Source organism: Carica papaya, chromosome 9 (genome assembly GCF_054855325.1).
Source record: "Carica papaya isolate Zhongbai chromosome 9, ASM5485532v1, whole genome shotgun sequence".
In the NCBI taxonomy this organism is placed as follows: domain Eukaryota; kingdom Viridiplantae; phylum Streptophyta; class Magnoliopsida; order Brassicales; family Caricaceae; genus Carica; species Carica papaya.
The window spans coordinates 32279691-32299888 of NC_142317.1; the positions used below are offsets into that span (position 1 = coordinate 32279691).

At 35.0% G+C, this 20198-nt stretch overlaps 2 protein-coding genes across 6 annotated transcripts; one reads left to right on the top strand and one right to left on the bottom strand.

Moving 5' to 3' along the window:
- The first annotated feature begins 4962 nt into the window (after positions 1-4962).
- Positions 4963-11824, top strand: LOC110819701 (5'-3' exonuclease family protein). 2 transcript variants are annotated; one of them, XM_088211104.1, is made up of 13 exons: positions 4963-5304; positions 6341-6460; positions 7258-7381; positions 7491-7628; positions 7771-7980; positions 8079-8253; positions 8355-8428; positions 8861-8984; positions 9547-9743; positions 9827-10243; positions 10330-10357; positions 11126-11345; positions 11437-11824. In XM_088211104.1, the coding sequence occupies exons 1-13, from the start codon at positions 5144-5146 to the stop codon at positions 11516-11518; spliced, it is 2070 nt and encodes a 689-aa protein (XP_088067230.1). In that variant the 5' UTR covers positions 4963-5143; the 3' UTR covers positions 11519-11824. The 2 variants fall into 2 exon arrangements, with proteins under 2 accessions (XP_088067230.1, XP_088067229.1); XM_088211103.1 differs by having other exon boundaries at positions 4965-5304; positions 10330-10381.
- A 473-nt stretch (positions 11825-12297) lies between these two features.
- Positions 12298-17562, bottom strand: LOC110819712 (transcription factor GTE12). 4 transcript variants are annotated; one of them, XM_022049011.2, is made up of 10 exons: positions 17207-17560; positions 14429-15205; positions 14168-14234; positions 13816-13880; positions 13674-13725; positions 13498-13581; positions 13251-13372; positions 13065-13101; positions 12697-12806; positions 12298-12614 (listed from the first exon to the last, which is right to left on the bottom strand). In XM_022049011.2, the coding sequence occupies exons 2-10, from the start codon at positions 15194-15196 to the stop codon at positions 12459-12461; spliced, it is 1461 nt and encodes a 486-aa protein (XP_021904703.1). In that variant the 5' UTR covers positions 15197-15205; positions 17207-17560; the 3' UTR covers positions 12298-12458. The 4 variants fall into 4 exon arrangements, with proteins under 4 accessions (XP_021904703.1, XP_021904698.1, XP_088067232.1 ...); XM_022049006.2 differs by having other exon boundaries at positions 13065-13131; positions 17207-17559; XM_088211106.1 differs by lacking the exon at positions 12298-12614 and having other exon boundaries at positions 12732-12806; positions 13001-13101; positions 17207-17562.
- Positions 17563-20198: the final 2636 nt, after the last annotated feature.

Genomic DNA, 20198 nt, shown 5'->3' on the forward strand with positions numbered 1-20198 from the left:
GGCTAAAGGTCTATGGTGAATTCAACTTCTTTGTCCACTGGCAGTTCATGTAGTTCATCCGGGAGCACATCTAGGAAGTCTCGGACTACTGGAATCTCTTGAATACAAATTTATTTCTCGGATTTACCTAGTTAGAGAAAACAGTCGGGTTAAAATACTTGATAATAGGAAAATTTATCATGAGGGAACAAATATTAAAGAATTTTATTAATTTGTAAATGACTCCTCATTAGAAGGGTTAAATACAAGCTTCTTAAGAAAATAATCTACAGTGGTGTGATACGCCACTAGGCAGTTCATTCATAGGATTACATCAAAGTACCCCATGTCAATCTCTATTAGGTTTACACTCAATTTTTTATTTGCTATATCTATGACACAGGCTCTGTATATAACCTTCCCTAGTAGTATCATACTCATAGGAGTAGACACAAACAATACAGAATCAAGTCTTTCAGGTAATACATTTAAGTTTGATACAAAAAAATGTGAAACAAATGAATGTGAGGCACCAATATCAATCAAAATATGTGCAATATGATTACAGATAGTGTATGTACCTTGTATCACGTATGGGTTAACTTTTGCATCTTACTGAGTGAGGTTGTAAGCCCTACCCTAGATAGGATGTTTGGTCTGGTTCTGGTTCCTTAGGTACTCCCTCGCATAATGTTGCGCACTCCCACACATACGACAAGTATTGTTGAGGCAATAGTAGGGTCGATCCCCATGATCTCTGTCACAGTACTAGTAAGTCTTACCATGTCCTGTTGTTGGAATCTAATGGGGAGCCTGAGTCATCGGCCTAGGTCTCTTGTTCTATTGAGCAGGTGCAGTAGGTGCTAGTCTGCGGTGTGAAGCCGAGGGCCTAAGGTTCCCTACTACTGGAGGAAAAATGTAAAGGTTTCTCTCCACTACCTGTGCTTGGGCCATAATAGTCGAGTAAGTACTGAGCTTGAACATATAAAGCTGCTGTCTAATCTCAGGACGGAGACCCCACTTGAATTTTTTTGTCTTCCTACCTTCATCCTTCATGCTCTCAGGGGAATACCGGCCCAGCTCGACGAACTTTCGAGTATATTCTGATATAGTCATGTCACTCTGGACCAGGTGTGCAAACTCCATTTTCTTCAAATGTCGGAGATATTCTGGAAGGTACTCTGCATTAAAGGCTGTCAAGAATTGTTTTCAAGTGACTGGAACAGGCAGGGTAACCTGTTTGAGTTGCCACCAGCGGCCTGCCTCTCTCACCAGCATGTAGATGGCAAATATGACTATCTGTTTGAGGATCACCCCAAGAGCTGTGAAGGTCTTCTCTGTCTCAGCCAACCAGTACTCAGCCTCTTTAAAGGAGGATACCCCTACAAAAGTAGATGAGTTTAGTCTTGTATACCTTTCAATGTAGTCTGAGTCCATCATGGGAGGAACTAGGTCCATGGAAGAGGGATTTGATTGTGCTGAGGATGGACTGGATGACCCTATGGTATGATACAGTGGAGGCACCGGATTGTACTGTGGTGGTGCTGAGTGATGCGGTTGGGGCACCGAGCTATACTGTGGTGGTGCCGGGTGATACTGTGGTTAGGGTACCGGATCATATTGTGGTGGTGCTGGATGGTACTGTGGAGAAGCAGGGTCGTACCAGGATGGCTCAGGATCCTCTCCCTGCAGGGGTGGCTCAACCTGCGACAGCGAGGGAGGGTCAGATAGCTCCCTTCTTTCCTCTCGGGCTGCTCGTTTTAGTGGGAGTTTTTCTCTCCTCATCTATTTGTACCTACATTTCACAAGGAATAGTTGAGTGATAATTTATGGTTTTTGGTGTTTCCTAAAGATTTTGTGTAAGGAATGGTTCCAAGAAATGTAGCTCTGATACTAACTGTAACGATTCGTGAACTTGAAAGTAAATAAATTATGAATTGAATGCGGAAACGAAATAATAAATTAGGGTTTACATTCCTTACGAAATAATTCGGGATACCCAATAGGGTTACAAAAATGACCATTCTAAAAGAACAACTAATAATCAAAAAAATAAATGAAAAGTAAACAAACTAAACGTTCTACTCGAAACCCTATTGTGGATCGGGTTTTAGATTTTGATCATCTTGATCTGAAATGGTTAATAAAAGAGTGAGCTACACTAGTCTAGTAAGAATATCACGTTGCTCACCGACACAGAAATGAAAGTTGGTAGAAATCATAAAAATAACTAATGGAACTCTTAATTTAAGTAAAATTCATTTATCATAAATAAAATCATTTACCATATGTTTACCGTAGCGAGATTTCTAAAACTGACATATAGAATCAATAACATAAACAATATCATAATTTCATATTCAATCAGTCGGAACAACAACTTTCTCATTTATCAGCCTATTGGTATCTATGAGGGTCCATAGGGATGTCCCCACTACGCGTGAATCCTTTTTCAACATTTTCAACTAATAGACCGTCCCCATATTTCGTTTGATATGAACGTCAAGAAATACCATCCCTCAATACCCCGTCCGGTATGAGGGTTAAATGGGCTGTCCCCATACTCCGTCTAGTATGAGGGCCAAATACCAATCCTTGATACCCTGTCCGGTATGAGGCAACGTTCACGGTAGGATTCCCTACATATCCGGTCTGTCCACCATCTCTCAGGATATTCAGTAAGGCTACCATTCATCCATTCACTTAATCAAACAATTTTTCCTTTATCTTTAATTTCTAATTTCCCAATTAACTGCAAATCACATAAAACAAATAATACATGCATCAAGAAAACACAATCGAATTACCATACCAATTCCAGTATATTATCATTCATTCGAAACTGTGAAATCAATCAATTAGTTAAACATGATAAGCAGTAACAAATAACCGATTCCGGCTTCATTAGTAATCTTTAATTATCAATATTTCTAAATTACACAAAATATCATATTATTTATAATTAGACTTTAATTTCATAATAGGGAATAAGTTGAGGAATTCTTACTCAAATTAATGTCCAAAATATTAAACTTTCAACTGCGCCTACTAGCAGTCCCAAGGTTCCCTTAATTTTTTTTTTCGGGGATTAAAACACGCTTTAAGTACCAAAAAATACCCCAAAAGACCCAAAATCAGTGTTAGAAACCCTTTCTAGCCAATTCTGAAATTCTGGCACGTCAGCTCTGTCGTGCTCCAACGAAGGCACTGTCGCCCGCGATGGTAGTTTATCTCGACTTGACCGTTTTCGTCCAGTTTTGTACCTATCCCTACGATAAAACACGTTAAGAAACTTCGGTTGGCCGAAAAAAGTCAAAAAATTGAAGATTACTAGCGGCAAGGTTTTTCGGTGTGGTGACTCCACCGACTCACCTTGGCGATTGGGTGTTTTGCTTCCGTCAACTTATAGAAAAAGGAATGGTGATTACAATGATAGAAAAATTATACGAAACGGGAATCAGGAAGGGGCTTATCGTATGCTATTTTTATTTTTTCCTGCGATGGCGCCGTTGGACTATACCTGCGATTTTCAACTCATCCGCTAGTCCTTTTGCTCCAATTTGGCCATGAGATGTTCAAAATTGAATTTCGAGTGAATGAAGAAAAATTTACCTCTTTTGGTGGTCGAAAATGGCTCAGACGCGGCGGTAGGCAGCAGTTGACTCCCTTCCCGACGACTGGTTCTTCTTTTCCGGCAGAGGGTCTGGCGGCTAGGGGTTAGAATTTGGTATGAAGAGAGTTATTTATATCCGTCTCTTTTTAATCTAGGCGATCCATCGCATCTGATCTGGACCGTCCGATCGCGTTTAAATGGGAAGTGAATCTAAACCATTCATCGCAATTTGATATGAGCCGTCCAATCGCATTTAAATAGAAAGTGGATCTAGATTGTTCATCGTAATTTAATATGGACCGTCCGATTGCATTTAAATAGAAAGTTGATCTGAATCATTCATCGCGATTTGATCTGTACCATCCGATCGCGTTTAAGAAAAAACAGATCCGGACCGTCCATGTGCGCATGAACAAATTTAGACCGTCCGATCGCGAGCAGGCGGATCGCCAGCATGGCTTCCCGCGTGGCACCGCATTAGTTTGTCTTGCCACGCGGCGCGGTCCAATTCGTCGGAGCTACTGACTGGGTGTTCTACGTGATACAATTTTTTTAAATTACGTTTTAATCTCCAATTTTTAATTTTTCTTTCAAAATACCTCCAAAATCTAAATTTTCACATTTTTTTAAAAATTGTTTTCATTTTCATCATCCACCTATTTTTTTTTTCATTTTTACATTAAATAAAAATTTAAAAATTATATTTATACATTAATTTTAAATATATTAAAATTAATTAAGAATATTACAGAAAAAGTTTAAGTGAGTTGACTTCTATTATACATTAATCTTATCACACTGAAATAATAACAAGGTGAAAAAAATACTAATAATGACAAATAAAATAATTCTCGGCTTAAATCTTAGGACAACCCAGCAGGGGAGATGAATTGAGTTTTTTAAAATTTTAAATTTTTAAACAGTGACCCGACTTTTTTTATATCTAATATTTGTTTTTACGATGAAGAGATCTATTTGTCTGATTACTTTTTATTAATTAATATGTACAAAATATATGAACAATAATAAAAAAACTCACTTTATAATTAAATGAATAGTAAATAAAAAAACTTAACACAATGAGCAAATCCGAAATTTATATTATGAATAGGAGTTAAAATGAAATATTAAGCAGTTAATAAAAAATAAACAGACTTAATTTATAAATATTCATATTTATAAAACTAATCAATTGAGGTTTTCTTTAACATTTAAAATATATTATTTATTCTTTTAACCTTTTAAAATATATTATTTGATATAATTAAAAATCGAAATTGAACCAAAATAAAAGAATATGAATTTAAAAAAAAAAAACAATTTACTTCCACACTTCATGTAGTCTCCACCATCAACAAACAAATATGTGAACTTTTCCCGCCAAAAGTTTGATCAATAATGGGCTTCTTTTTTTTCTCTCCCCCCATAACCCCACCATTAGATTTAGGGCATTTGGTCTCTGCCATTGTAATGCAAACCATATATTCCAGTTCTGCCATGGTATCGGCTTTTCAGGAATAGGTTTTCCTAAGAGAGGAACACGAGCTGAGAATGGGGATTCAAGGTCTTCTGCCTCTACTGAAATCGATAATGTTACCAGTCCATATCAAGGACCTTAAGGATTGTTGTGTCGCTGTTGATACCTACTCTTGGCTCCACAAAGGTGCCTTGTCTTGCAGCAGAGATCTCTGTAAAGGATTACCCACCTCCAGGTCTCTGTCTCCTCCACTGCTTTCATATATAACATTGAATACTACATTTCAAGATTTAAAATATTCTATGGAATTGAGGAAATGGGTAAATTTCATCTGATGACCATATGTATTTATCGACGCTTGATTCCCCAAATGTATACATTTTCTTTTTAATGGTACAATATAGTTGAAAATTTCAACCTTTAATCTATTTGGGATATTGGGTATTCTCGTATTGCTGACATTGATTCTCAATTTCTTCTTTTTTTTTAAGTGCCAGAATCTTGAAACTTACCTTTCTTTTTCTATTTGTATTTAGAAGTGTGTATATTATATATGACTGTGAAGTGTGACAAATGTTAATTTTTTTCCGTTTAAATTGGGATTTCTTACCTTCTATCATTGCAAAGTTTTTGATTTATTGGTTGGACAACTGACCCAAGCAAATCACTATTTCCTTTTGGGTTATGGTATGTTGCCAAATTGCAGTACAACTCTTCTGTGTACAACAGTATCTTATGGGAAGGGGACAATTGCCTTTTCTCGAATTTTGGGGTTTAATGTCTTCCGTGTGCTTTTCCTAGAATATTATGATTTGATATATGTCTAGAGGAGTTTCTAATTCATCACTTGAATGAACAACATGCTCCCTTTAGGTTGTGTGAAATGATGTACTGAGTTGAGAAAATTAAATCTGATCACTGAAGTGTGGAATTGTTAGTCTCTACAAGGTTCTCGAGATACACAGTCGAAAGAGTGGAAATTCTAAAAAATTCTTTAACTGAATTGCTTTTTGTTCCCTGCAACTTTATACATCATCTACTGTCTCTTTTTTCATTCTCTTGTAGTGGTTCATTTATCGATAGATAATTTCACTGAGTTGCTAGGTCAACTGATGCTGTATTGAGTGGATCTATACCATTTGGGCAGAGAAAGGGGGGAGGTATAGTGGGAGTTAAAGCAAATTGGAGTAGGTTAGGAGGAAATATTTGTTTGTGCTCTTTGTGATTTGGATATACTCTTATATAGAATGTTTTATTCTCTGATCTTGTAGGCACGTTGAATATTGCATGCACAGAGTAAATTTGCTGCGTCATTATGGTGTTAAACCCATTCTAGTCTTTGACGGAGGTCTTCTACCAATGAAGGTTGAACAAGAGAACAAGCGAGCAAGGTAGTATGAATTCTTGCTTGATACATTACTGAGAGAGTGTTTGCAGTTGCATTAACCACTTGACAAATGCACTTTATCAAAGAAAAATTTGATAGTGGATTAATATGTACACTTTACATGCCCACAACTTTGCAACTTCCGGATGCATTGACCAAGGGTTGCGTAATCTTGGGTTTTAAACTATTATTGCCAAGTTCGGAATGAATAATATGTCCTTACCAGCTTGAGAGGGAGTGTTAGGAAGTGTATTTATACATTAAGCAGGGTAAGGTATATTAGTAATATACCAACCATTCTTTTTGTTATTGAGTCTCTTTTCTTTTCTTGTTCATAGAAACCTGTACATATAAGGTTCATATTATTCAACAAAATTCATACTTCATTACCCCTATTGCGCAATATACTTTCTCCTTCCTAAGATTCATCCAACTACTATCATTGGTGAAAATTCCTAACCAAACTCCTAATCCTGTTTCCTACCCAAGCCCTAACCAACTTCTAGCCAATTGCTCCCAAACATATCAAATCAGAATACTTGAGAAGGATCCAGTGCTTCTTCCTGCTGCTGTGGCTTCCATGCACATAGGTCATTCCTATTAAAATGTCTATCTGGTTACATTTTCCGACACAAAATTGAAATTCTTCCTTCTTCCCCTTCCTCATCAAACAGGGCCCCTTCAGGAGTGGGCCTTCTGCATTTTTTCCCATGCCATATCAACGTGGCTTATTAGACAACTCATCTGCTTGTAGATTCTTGTCCTCAGAGCTTTTTATTGGGTGTATACCTATAAATACAGGGCAAGAAAGGAAAGTCTTGCACGTGCAATTGAGCATGAGTCAAATGGAAATTCTGCTGCTGCTTATGAATGCTACCAAAAGGCTGTTGATATTACACCTTATATTGCCAATGAACTGATCCAGGTAAGATAATCTAGATTTTAGTTTATATATATTACCTCCAAACAGTTGATGTTTCCTTAATCCATTATGATGTGATCTTCCCCAATGCTTAAATTCTTGCATTTGGAAGGTTTTGAAGCAGGAGAATGTTTGTTACATTGTGGCTCCTTATGAGGCTGATGCCCAAATGACCTTCTTGGCAGTCAGTAAGCAGGCTGATGCTGTTATCACTGAGGACTCTGATCTTATACCGTTTGGCTGTCCAAGAGTGAGTTACCTAGTATTACTGATACACACTTCACACTACTTTCGGCTGTTGCCCCAATACTTCCAGAGAAATGATTATTCTCCACCAATTTATATTCTTAACCTGATTAATAAATTGGGATGCTACAATTTTCTCTACTCAGATAATCTTTAAGATGGACAAGTTTGGGCAAGGTGTAGAGTTTAAATATTCTATGCTAAATAAGAACAAGGAACTGTCTTTTGCTGGATTCACTGAGCAGATGCTTCTTGAGATGTGCATTTTGAGTGGGTGTGACTATTTGCAATCATTACCGGGAATGGGGCTAAAAAGAGCTCATGCACTTATGAAAAAGTTGAAAAGTTATGACAAGGTGAATTTTATTAAGTATGCAGTTCATGGACATCTTTTCTCTATATTACTAGTTCTTGTTCCATGTACCAATACCAAGCAATCATTGTTTCTCTTTAGGTGATTAAACACTTGAGATACAGCACTATTTCAGTTCCTCCTCTTTATGAAGAATCATTCAAAAAGGCAATATTGACATTCCAGCATCAACGTGTGTATGACCCAGTGGTTGAAGATATTGTACATTTGTCTGACATATGTGACAACCTTGGTGATGATCTGGACTTTTTAGGCCCATATCCTACTTTAATATAAGTTCTTGTGGTTAGTCTCACTATATACTTAGTTTTATCGTGCCTCACTATCATAAATTGGATCATACCTTGACCTGGAATACATTAATGCCACAGCATATTGCTAAAGCTATAGCAACTGGTGATCTTGATCCATTTACACAAAGACCACTTCAGGTGCATCCTGTCTTTTCCCTTTTTATGTCTGTTAAACACACTCGATGAGGATTCTTGATGCATCTCTTTTTTGTGAGTTACTAGTATCAACAAGAGTCAAAAGGTGTAGTTAACCTACTTACACTGAAAAATATTGATTACAAGATGTTGCATTAAATAGAGAACATGTTATTTGTTAGGATGCTAATAGTACAAAAGCCTACATATAATGAGATGGACAACACTAACTCTACAATCTACTTATGATCTTTGATAGTAATGATTTGAGATTCATGAAGAAATTATTTTTAACTTTTAGGAATATGGTTTGTAAATCAAGTTACATTTTGCTTAGGCATTCTCTTTATCCGTTTTCATTTTAGCCTGCAACTAATTACATTTTTCATGTTACAACTGGTGCTTAAATGATGGCTTTTTTCTTCGAACTAGCAGGTTGATAATGTTACTTCTCAACTGGTGCAGCATAGTAATTCCCTTCTCAAAAGTTTCAAAACTGAAAGTCAAAGGAAAAACCTAGATTTGCCTGTGCAGAAGAATCTCTTGACCAAATATTTCTGTATCCATCAATCTCACTGTTTCTTACAAATTGATTTATTCTGATTATTTCTTAAATAAGCATTCTTCATCTAATAAAACTTATTTCCTTCCTATTGGTAGCGAAAATTCAGCAATTGCCTATTCTTTATTAAATGCTTTAGCAGGAGAAGGAAACACAATTAGGAAGCATCTGTTCCACATAGGAACATTTCAAGTTCTTGTGTTCTTTTTCTCTTCCCCCCCAATCCTGCATTTTCACACAAATATACATGCATTTGGAAAACTGGGGATGACTATTATTTTTCTTACTTTTCAAAAAAATTTCTCAGTTTTATGGCTTTACTGGGATGAGTTATGGATACAATATCAGTTTTTAGTAAGAAACTTGGCAAGGATTTCTTTATATTTCAGTCGTGGCAGAAGATTGTAAATCTAATGAAGAGTCTTGAATTTTTTTGTGCAAGTATTTCGGTTCAAGTATTAGATTGTAAATCTAATAAGTACTCCTATCTGATCACTGTTCTCTTAGTTCTTCTGGTGTTTTACGACCTTTGTAATCCAGTTGTCTTTAACGCCTATAGGCTTTGCATCTCTTGAGGCAAAGAGAAAATTCAGGGCCCCTCGTGCATCACCCAAGCATGACAGTCCAACAGACACCATGTCAGATAGTCCAGGTGAACAGATAAGTGTGGAGGCTGCTTCTTCCAGAGCAAATGATTCATTGGCATCCTTGCCTGTCTTTGAAGATTCAGGCGATAACTCCCTTGCTAACAACTTTGTGAGTTATGTGAATTGGAGCAATGACAAATGGCCTTAGTTATTAGTTCATTAGTTCTTATTCTTTATATATCTTTTGTATAGGTCAAAAATGAATCTGTTGCAGAAGTTCCAGAATATGCAGAATTCCCAATCAACGGAAAAGATGTAGAATCTAAGAAAATTGGTCCAAAACCAACTTTGCTGCTAGAATATGGGAGTTCAATGTACAAACCTTGTATTGCAACAGATAGAGGACATGATTATAAAAACATCGGAGATACAGTCGAGGGAAAAACAAGAACGGAGACCAAGAAGGTTATAGTGAGGAGTAAATATTTTCAGAATAAGCAAGTAAGCGAGAATCATCAAGATGATAAACAAGAAAAGATGTTTATCGACAATGATGCTTCAATTGGTGGCCCTAAGAATTTTATTCTTCATAATGCTGCTCCCAGGAGCAGCTGTCTGGAGAATGCACCTGGAAAAAGGAAGACTTCCCCAGTTGATTTCATTCAAACTGTGGGTATTTTTTTCATCCATTTTTAATACTGTTTTGGGCTTTTCTTTCACTAGTATTTACGTCTTTCAATTTTTTACTATTTTAGGAAAACTCGAATCCCAAGCACATGCGAGGTGATGCATCTCTTCAAGATAATGGTATACATGAACTTTTTTTTTGGGTATATCTAGCAAGTGGCTGATTTATTTAACTTGGACAATATTTATTTGCTGATTTATAGGATATCTATGACTAAGTTGGTGCTCGTTGTTTCACGAATACTTTTCCATCTTTACTATCATCTGTTCCTTCTAATATATAAGTTGTATCTTCTATGTGTCTGTTTCTTCTAATATAAGTTATATCTTTCTATGTGATGGTGGCTTTTGATCCTTGTGATGTCCGTATTATACTTACATATGCTTCAATTGCTAGATCCACGGAATTAAGTGTTGTTATGGAAGTTAAGGTAGCATATCATATTTTGGCTCATTGGAGTTCTGAACAACTTTAATTTCCTGTCTGATAAAAAAGGACGTCTATATGATTTTTGCAACTTTATTGGCTGAACATAATTATAAGAAGTTTTCTTGTATCGAATGAGATTGCTTAACATACTCTTTTTTTCTTTTTGTGGATTCATCCGTTTGATACATAATCTTGTTAATATGTATTTTATCATTGGAAATTTACATTAAAATGTCATGAGAACAGAATATGCATCAAGTAAATTGAGCATTATTCTACAAATTTTTGTATATCATAAAACCTTCCAAATTTGGTCAAAAGTTGATTAAGTGAGGTGGTCGTATTTTTGTTGCTGTTATGTTGATAATGCTCTTGTTCTTGCTAATAACGAGAATATAGACACTTAATATATTGTATTTGTTCTTTACCTGTAGGATATTGTGATCCTAACCATGAGGAAACACATCTAGAGATGAAAAGAGAAGGAAAGTTTGGAGCAGACATCTCACATTTAAGCCAATATTCTGAAATAGCAGAGAAATCAATAGAAAGATTTGTTTCCGTGATATCATCATTTAGATGCTCTTCGACTGGTTCTCGAGCAAGTGGTCTTCGAGCCCCTTTGAAAGATGTACGGAACACTTGTCCTAACAGGTAAATTAGCTATTATATTGCGGATTTTCATGTCCAACTTTTACCAATACGACCATCATTTATCTATGACTGTTTTCGTTACTCATTGAAGGACATCTGTTGAAGTGGATCTAAGTCAATTTGCTTATGTACCAAGTAACAAGAAGCCTGTAAGACGGCCACGGAGATTCTGACTCTTGATTGATGAATATTTAAGCAGAAACTGCTGCATATGCATCTATTCCATTTTGAGTTGTAACGCGACTGAATATTCAGTTCTCTGTGACACTATTAAGGGTTACTGTTCACTTTCATATTGCTTGTTTGTGATTATATTTCTACATTTGTTTTAGTCTTACCTATTTCTTTTTTCCTTAAGAGCTGACTTAACTCGAGCTATTTGGGAATTGTGGCTTCTCTTGCTGCATGAACAATTGATCTGTGATGGGCCGTATTCTTGTAATTTGAGGACTAAGCAAGCATTCATCTTTGTATTTTCATATATATGTGGGACTTCTTTTCTTTCCTATCACAAAAAATTACCATGAAAACTCATTTCCTTGCCATTCTTTTTGGTGGCAACACATGTATATGTATATACTGTTAACAGCATTTCATTTGAAGTTTAGAGATCCATGTCTGATAATGAATGATAGAAGGAGGGTATTCATCGCTTCAAACATAAATTAGAGCGATGATTGGATTGTACTCGTCTCAATCCAGATCAGACTGGATGAACTGGTTTAGATCCTCTAGTTAAAAGCTGTGTCTTAGATAATCATCTTTGTTACTGTTGCTCAGCTGCCGAAACATCTCCACTGTCAGCAAGCTGCCGGTACCCTTCCATAAAAAAAATTAAAGCAGCATACAAGTTTTCATCAGCATCACAGCAGTTGGTGTTTTTGGAAATTTGAAAGCTTATATGGACTATAATAAAAAAAAAAAAAAAGAATTATTTTTTTTTGAAATAAAATAATAAGAAAAATTATTCTTATTACCTCAACAAAAAATGTTTATTTACAATGATATTACTATTTCTTTTAACTTCTCAAGAGAAAATGAGACTTTGATACAAAAATAACTCCATCCTCCATATTGCCGTTCAAAATTGTCTCTTCATCCTCGCTTAAAAAACTAATCATCCTTCAAAAACAAACCCAACTGCTCCAGTGGATGCTTGGAACTACCATTTTTACGCCCTCGCATTGGGTAATACAAGGAACACTTAGACAGTGACTCGAGTTCTTTTAGAACCTTCAGATTATCTTCAAACTCAACAGTCTTCCCCATCTGAAAATACGACACCATCATGTCAATAGTACTCTTTCTAACTTGCATTAACAAAAACAAAGACAGCGAGTCAAATGCAAACCTTCTGCAGTGCAATTCGAGCAGTTTCTCTATCTCTTTCCCGTTGCCTCCTCAACTCAATCTGTGAGGCAGCTGAAGCAGCTCGGATTTCGGCTTCAATTCTAGCTTTCTCTGTAAAAAAAAAAAAAACAGAATAGAATAATCAAATACAAAGTGGATTTTTGCCAACATAGAAGTAATAAAACATCCTAGCTTAAATGTATCCTTCCACAAAGATTATCATGATAGGAACTTACTTCTAAAGGACTAGAAGTTTTAGAAGGTTGCCAAGAAAAATATGAAAATTTGGCAGAAGATCGAGAAACCTAAAAGAAATATGATGTCCCAATCATTGGGCGCGAACTAGTGGTATTTAAGCGCGTGAATCACCTTCCTGGTGCCTCTTCTCCAGTTTTTCTTTCTCCTCCTGCATCTTTGCTTGATCAGCTCTATTCCTCTGTATAGAGTAAATTAGAGTACTTTCTAAGCAAGCATATGAACAGACAAAGACCTAAAAATGCCCATGCAGCATTCAAACTATTTGCTTTCCAGCAATTAGTAATAAGAAAAACTCACATGGCCAAGGAGTGTTTTCTGTTTTGCTTTCAAGATAGTGTCCGCGAAGCGACTCTTTAGCAGTACTGCTCGGAGAGATTTTTTTGGTGACATTTGAACATCAAACATTTGGATTGTCAATCCTATATAATATACAAGAAAACACCAAGGTCAAAACCTATGAATGCTTTTTGTTCTTGGCCTGGTAAAAACAAGTTAAGATGCAAGCATTTAGAACCAATTCAAGCATCAATAGTAGATAGACTACCTTCTCCAGAAGCAGCATCAGCCAGGGGAACTGTGGGCTGAGAAACAGAACACACATTTGCATCATCAACAGAAGTCACTGTCCCTGCATTGATATATATCTCACACACCATGCCAATACTCAGAACTTGCAACATGGTGGAAAATTAGATGCTTCAAATGAGAACAAGTTCTCACCATCAGAATGTGAATCCGACATGCTCCTTTGTGTTGCTGGAAAGCTTCTTGCCTGATAATGTAGTATTCAAATAGAAAAAATGACTTACACATTAGTATTGAGTCAACTGAGATATATAACATGAAAAGAAACTGTATCTACCTGTTCTGAAGCTTCAACACCACAGGGCTGATCTTCATGGGATTTATCCAAAGTGATATCTGAACCTAGGAAAAAAATGAAATGGGTCACTTTAAGTACCCGAACCCAGAAGTTGGGTGGGGGGAGGGAGACTGTGGAACGTCCCCGCTTTAAGGGTGTATGATTTAGAAAGTAACAACTCATCACTTGTGGACATAAGTTGAACCACAAAACAGGAGACTAGGCTCAATGGTGCCTTCACATAGGCAAAGCCACATGCATGCCAGGCACCCTTATTATCACCTATTACAGCATTTTGCGAATTAGCTTCTACGAAGAACTATAAAACAGAAAACATAGTCACTAGATCTACCTTTAAGTAAACTCTGACCAAACAACTTGGTTGCAGGGTTCTGAGCTGCTTTAGGAAGCCCCTCAACCTATGAACAAAGAGCATCTATAAGTCAGAGAAAGTAGAGAACCATGCAAACTCCAAAAATATAACATGATTAGTAATCCAAAACACACCGCGAATGTAATTCCCATGCCTTCATAGGCATAGACAATAAAGGTGCTAAATTCTTTTGTTATGAATAAAATTCAAATGCTGCCGAGCACATATAGTGAAAAATACCTGTGATACCACTGTAGATGCCTCAGAATTCCTCACAGCCTTTTCACCTCGTTTTGGCCTCTTCAGCACGGAACTCCTGCACAATTGAGGTGTTTTAGGATTGCTCTCTCTTGTCTCATCAATTTTTCTCAGACCACTGTTTCGTCCAATTCCTTTCTCCTCTACAGATTTCCATCTCAACTCAAAAAGCTCTAGGAGCTCCTTTGCCATTTGATGAACATCAGTTGATGGGGGATTGTAAATCATGGCATTCGAAAATGTGAGTCTGACGTCAGCTGCAAATGCCTCCAGTCCAAGGTAAATATTGTTATCCAAATTTGACTTAATTGTTCCAAGATCCATTGGCTTAGAAATTACAGAAAAATAATCAGGAATCTTCAATTTAACAGGATCTACAGGTTGATTAAAAATCCAGCCAAACCGATGCCTCATCAGAATTTGAAGAAGATGGGAACACTGCTGTGTAGAACTGCGATCCATCTTCTGCCTCTTTTTCAGTTGATCCTCAGTTAATTCTTGAGATCTACGCTTGTTCACACCTTGCACAAAGAATTGGTCATTTGAAATGTCGACAGAAGACAGCTTCTTGCTACCAGAAGATTGAACCACAGACTTCTTATTGCCATCAGAAGAAGGACGCACTTTAGAGACAGAATTTGTAGTAACAGATTTATCACATTCAGAATTAACAATATTGATCTCTTTAATTCTCCGGTTGCCAAATTTGATCTTCAGCCTCTTGGGTACCATAAGTTCAGCAGCAGGCATCGTAACAAACTGCAAAATTGAACGAGAAAACCTACCGCTTCAACAATAACAGCACATTTGACTCTTTTCAAGTTTTTATCAGCCTAGACTTACGTAATACAGTAGATAATCTTTTAGATTTTGCACTTTTATAGCTAACGTCACTGCTGCAGTGCCATGCAAGACAATCCACATATAATAACTTAAATATATAAAATAAAAAAGAAATAACTTATATTATTTGGTAATTAGCAGAAATGTCCATGTATGAAATTGTTTAAAACAATAAAAATCTTTATAGTTCTTTAAACAGCAAAGCAAATATATTACTTACAAGATAACAGGTGAGTCAGTTAAACCTCCCGATTTGCTGGGGTAATAGTAAAATAACTTGTCCCTAACAATATGACAATCAATTAGAATACGAAAGTGCGAGAAATTATCCTCAATCTTTAGGCCAAATGCTTGGTTTTTCATCCATAAGATCACCAAAGTAGGTTACACTCCATCACAATATGATTTGATTCAATCTGATGCATCTTGGCTAAGAACGTAGCTGCTTCCCTTAAAGCTAGTAATTCAGCTTGAATTGATTCATCCACCTGAATTTTCCTTTAAAACCAATCTCGGACTACCTCCCTAGGATCTCTCAGAACACCAGCAATTTCATCCAATCTAGGATGTTCAAGAGATCAAACAGAAATCAATTTAATGTTACCAGGAGAAATTACTAAATCCTTTTTATTTAATTTCATATATATCTTAAAAGAGGATATATTTAATAACATACTGTTAGTTATTAACACATCATTCCATTCACCATAAATTTCCTTCCAAATAATCTCACAATCACTTCCATATAATTTCTTAAAAAATCCACAAATTCCTGATCCAGGATTTTCAAGAGAGCAAAGAGAATTGAATTTAAGGTGACCGAGATAAATTACCCAACCCTTTTGCCTTGATTTTACATGTATCATAAAAAGAGGACATATTTAACAACACAACTTCAGTTATTAACTGAATATCTCCCTAGTTAGCACAAACCCACTATGCTCACTTAATCTTTAGAAGATCACACACCATTTCAGAAGTCCATCCAAAAGAGCTTTTTTTTTTATCTGTAATCATATAGTTCACTAAATAACATATGATAACCTCCAGGAATCCTTGTGACAACCATAGATAGCCCACATCTTCCGAAATATCCATCACGTGCCCCTAAAATAAAATCAAGAAAACACAAACGGTACTGTCCCAAAAAGTAGAAAAATGAATAATATCAAACATGACCTAAATCTTACCAAACACAACAAGATAAACGATAAATGGGCAAAAGAAGAATAAACTGTCCTGCCCAAAAGAAAAAAGAAAAGGACTATTCTACATTATTCAACACATTACTATATCCCAGGCATACATCACAATGGGAATGAAGAGATGAAACAGAATATTTATGCATTTAAGGATAAAAGCCCTTATGATATCTATCTACAACAGTAATTTTCCTGACTGTATCCATCATTAACACCGTAGGAATTTAATCCATAAAGTGAAATCTAAGATTTCTACTGAAAACAACATTAATAATGAAATAACCAGACGAGAGAAGAAAACACCTAAATCAGTAGCCAGATTAGGTTGAAATAACCAAGAAGAAAAAAATGTTTAACCAAAGTTGTAGCCGCACTTGTAATCCTCAATTGCCTATCGGCCTTTCCTAAAGTATTATATCTGCTTCATGGTTCAGCTGTTAGTCTAGCGGAAGGATCACTCCCCAGCGACTCTAAATGGGAGAACCAAAAGTGATTTTCAGCTGAGGTTCCAAAGTTTCGAGCCTTGAGGGAAAGGTTCTTTTAGGGAGGCGTAACTTTTCATTTCCAATATCTTTTACGTATTCCGATTCCAGTTTTTTCCCTTCGAACTGTGCCCTAGGTTCACTCGATTATCTTAATAGGCTACTAGTTGTCGTCACTGATATATAGAAAATATTGAATTTAATCGAAAGCATGAACGCAAAAGGTGAAATACCTGGGAATCGTTCTAATTTCTCCTCTTGCGATTTCCCTACCCTCGCTTCCTCCTCTTCTGCTTCTTCTTCTTCTTCTTCTTCTTCTTCTTCTTCTTCTTCTTCTTCTTCTTCTCCTTCTCCCTCTTGTGTCTGCTTCTATCTGTTTTCCTCCATGATAGATCAGTAGAAGAGAATGGTTATGAACTGGATTTGATCGACGTCAAGCTCAAATGAGGAGTACAGGGGACACCTCCCCCCCCCAGGAAAGGAGCGAGAAAACCAGAGGAAGGGTTTAACTGTTTTGACAATGGGAGGCGGGGGGGAAGGGTTTTAGCTCTGGCTGTTCTCTGTTGTAATAAAAATTCTCAAAAAACAAAATCTATATAATAAATTTATGATCCAAAAACAAAATCTCTATTTCAACAACTCAACGTAAACAGAGACCAAATATATGTTATAATACGTATAAAAAAAGTTTTTTAAATAAATTTCTATTTAAAACAAAAATAATATTAAATTAACAATGTCAAAGTTGTTAATAAATAACACAAACCAAATATATTTATGGAAAAAAAAAAAAAACTCAAATAAAATATTCTATAACAAGTAAAAATTTAATGATATTTTTTAGGTTTAGAATATTTGCATGCCAACTTTTGCATATAGATATTAGGATTTTCTTTTATCTAGTAAAAAAAAAAAGATAATTATCTGAAATTAGCGAAAAATTCTATAATCTAATCTACAAGAAAATCAAACTTTAGATTCAATCTCCAAATAGACGGTTGGAATTATAATAATAACGTTTCATACATTAATTAATATTTGTAAACCTTAATTCATATTGTTGTCTCAAATGTCTGAAGTAACTCAAGAGGGAGAGTGAGTCAGGTCATTGCATTCTTTTATAATTTTCAAGTTAATATAACTATTCAACAATAATGCTTTAACGTGAACATAAGACTTTAAGGAACTTCAAAATAAATCCAACAATAATAAAATTAATGTAACATAAATATAATAAGTGTCAGAAAAGAGTTAAGGAAAGAGAAAGTATAAACTCCTTTTATAGAGGTACAGTCTCCACTAATGTTATGTCATCTTCTCAAGCCAATCGTTTGAGAGTTTCACTAATAACCAACTTAGTTAACTACTTGATTTTCTAAATGAGTCAAGCTTCAACTTATGTATGTATTCATACTAGCATAAATTAGGTATTTTTATTATTGAAATAAGTGCATATATTTCAACAATCTCTTCCTTTTATGGATGATGAAACTTAATCATAGTTGCTTTAAAAAGAAAATTTTATACAGTAAAGAAGATTTGTTTTTCAAGAGAACTAAGACTTGCCATTTCTTAATGTCCCAATAAAAATTAGGGATGATTACTCATCTACCTTTTACTTTATGCTTATTTTCCAGATAAAGAAAACAACAATATACAACATTTACTATATTTTGTAGATTTTAAGAATAAGTGATTCTGTGATATTTATGATAACTAAATAGTCATTTTGGTTACAAAAAATAATAAAATAATCTAAAGAATAAAATAAATATGAAGTCAATAGTAACATCACCATGCAAAGACATCGCAATGTTCATATATCATAATGTAATAAACAAATAATGTTTGTATTACCAAAACTACTATTCTCTCATTTTTGTCATGTGTCAAAAAGTTGAAGAAATAAAAGAAGAAAGATAAAATATCATAGCAAGTTAAAATATCTAAAAAAAATTTTAATCAAACTAAGTATATCGAAGATTATATAATACCATGTGAGTAGGACAAGTCTTTATCAAACACGATGCATCCAAATCACACAAAAAATATAGAACACTTAATAATGCTAAGAGCAATATTAGGTATAGAGTGGTCCATAAACATTACAATCCAAAATTGAAAATTGTCCTAATATAGAGTTTCAAATACTCATTGATCTTCCTAACATCATCTACCATAGAGTCATTGCTCCCAATTTATGGTCTAGTCAGAACAAGTAATTTCCTGAATCAACTTTGAAAGTTAAGGGTTGTAAGGCTTTTGGCTCAAGGGGAAGTGTTTTTGCATAAAATTTTGATCATAGTGATGATAACTGGATAGGTCCCACAAGCTTTTAAGATTTCGTAATTTTCATACTAATTGATTATATCATGGATCCATATGGAAGAAGCACAACACTATTCAATTTTGTCTCATTCATCATATTTAGGATAATGCATGGAAGACAAGAATTTTCTTTGAAGTAGATGCTATAATAACTTCGAATTACTACTATTATGATTTTGGTGACTTATTTCGTCCTTTACCCAAACCCTTCAATTTTCTCATTTTAGCCCCAAGCCTATATTAAACTCCCATTTCTTTTAAAAAATTAGACCCTTTTTTAAGTTCAAAATCTAAAACCCAAAAATACCCAAACCCTATATTTTAGAAAAATCTAATTTAAATCCAAGAAACCTTAAGCCACCACTCATTTTCAATTGACCCGAAAGAAAATAAAAAACAGCCCGATCCGGTCCATCTTCTCTTCTTCTCTCCCCTTTAAATCCAGCCCATTCGGCACTGTTAATTAGTCTCCTCAAAAACGACGTCGTTTAGAAAGATTTCTAAATTTCTTCTTGCCTCGTACGCACGAGCAGGGGGAGAAAGAAGAGAAAAATATTTTTTAAAAAATATTATTAAATGCTAAAGATGAATAAATTATTATTTTTAAATTATAAATAATTTAAAAAAAAAGATCAAATCTGCATTTTATATAAATAGATTAATCACTGATACAATTTATTTTGTATTAATTAAATTAATCATAACACAAATAAGGCAAAATTCAGATTATCTACAAAGATTAAGGTTATGTGCTACACAAGTTTAAAATTTATTTATAAATTTATATTTATTTATTTCAATTAGTATAAAGAAAAAATATAATTAAAATATGATAGAAATTAGCTTAATACGGAAATTCTACATTTTGAAATTTTCAAAAAAATTAAGATTTATTGT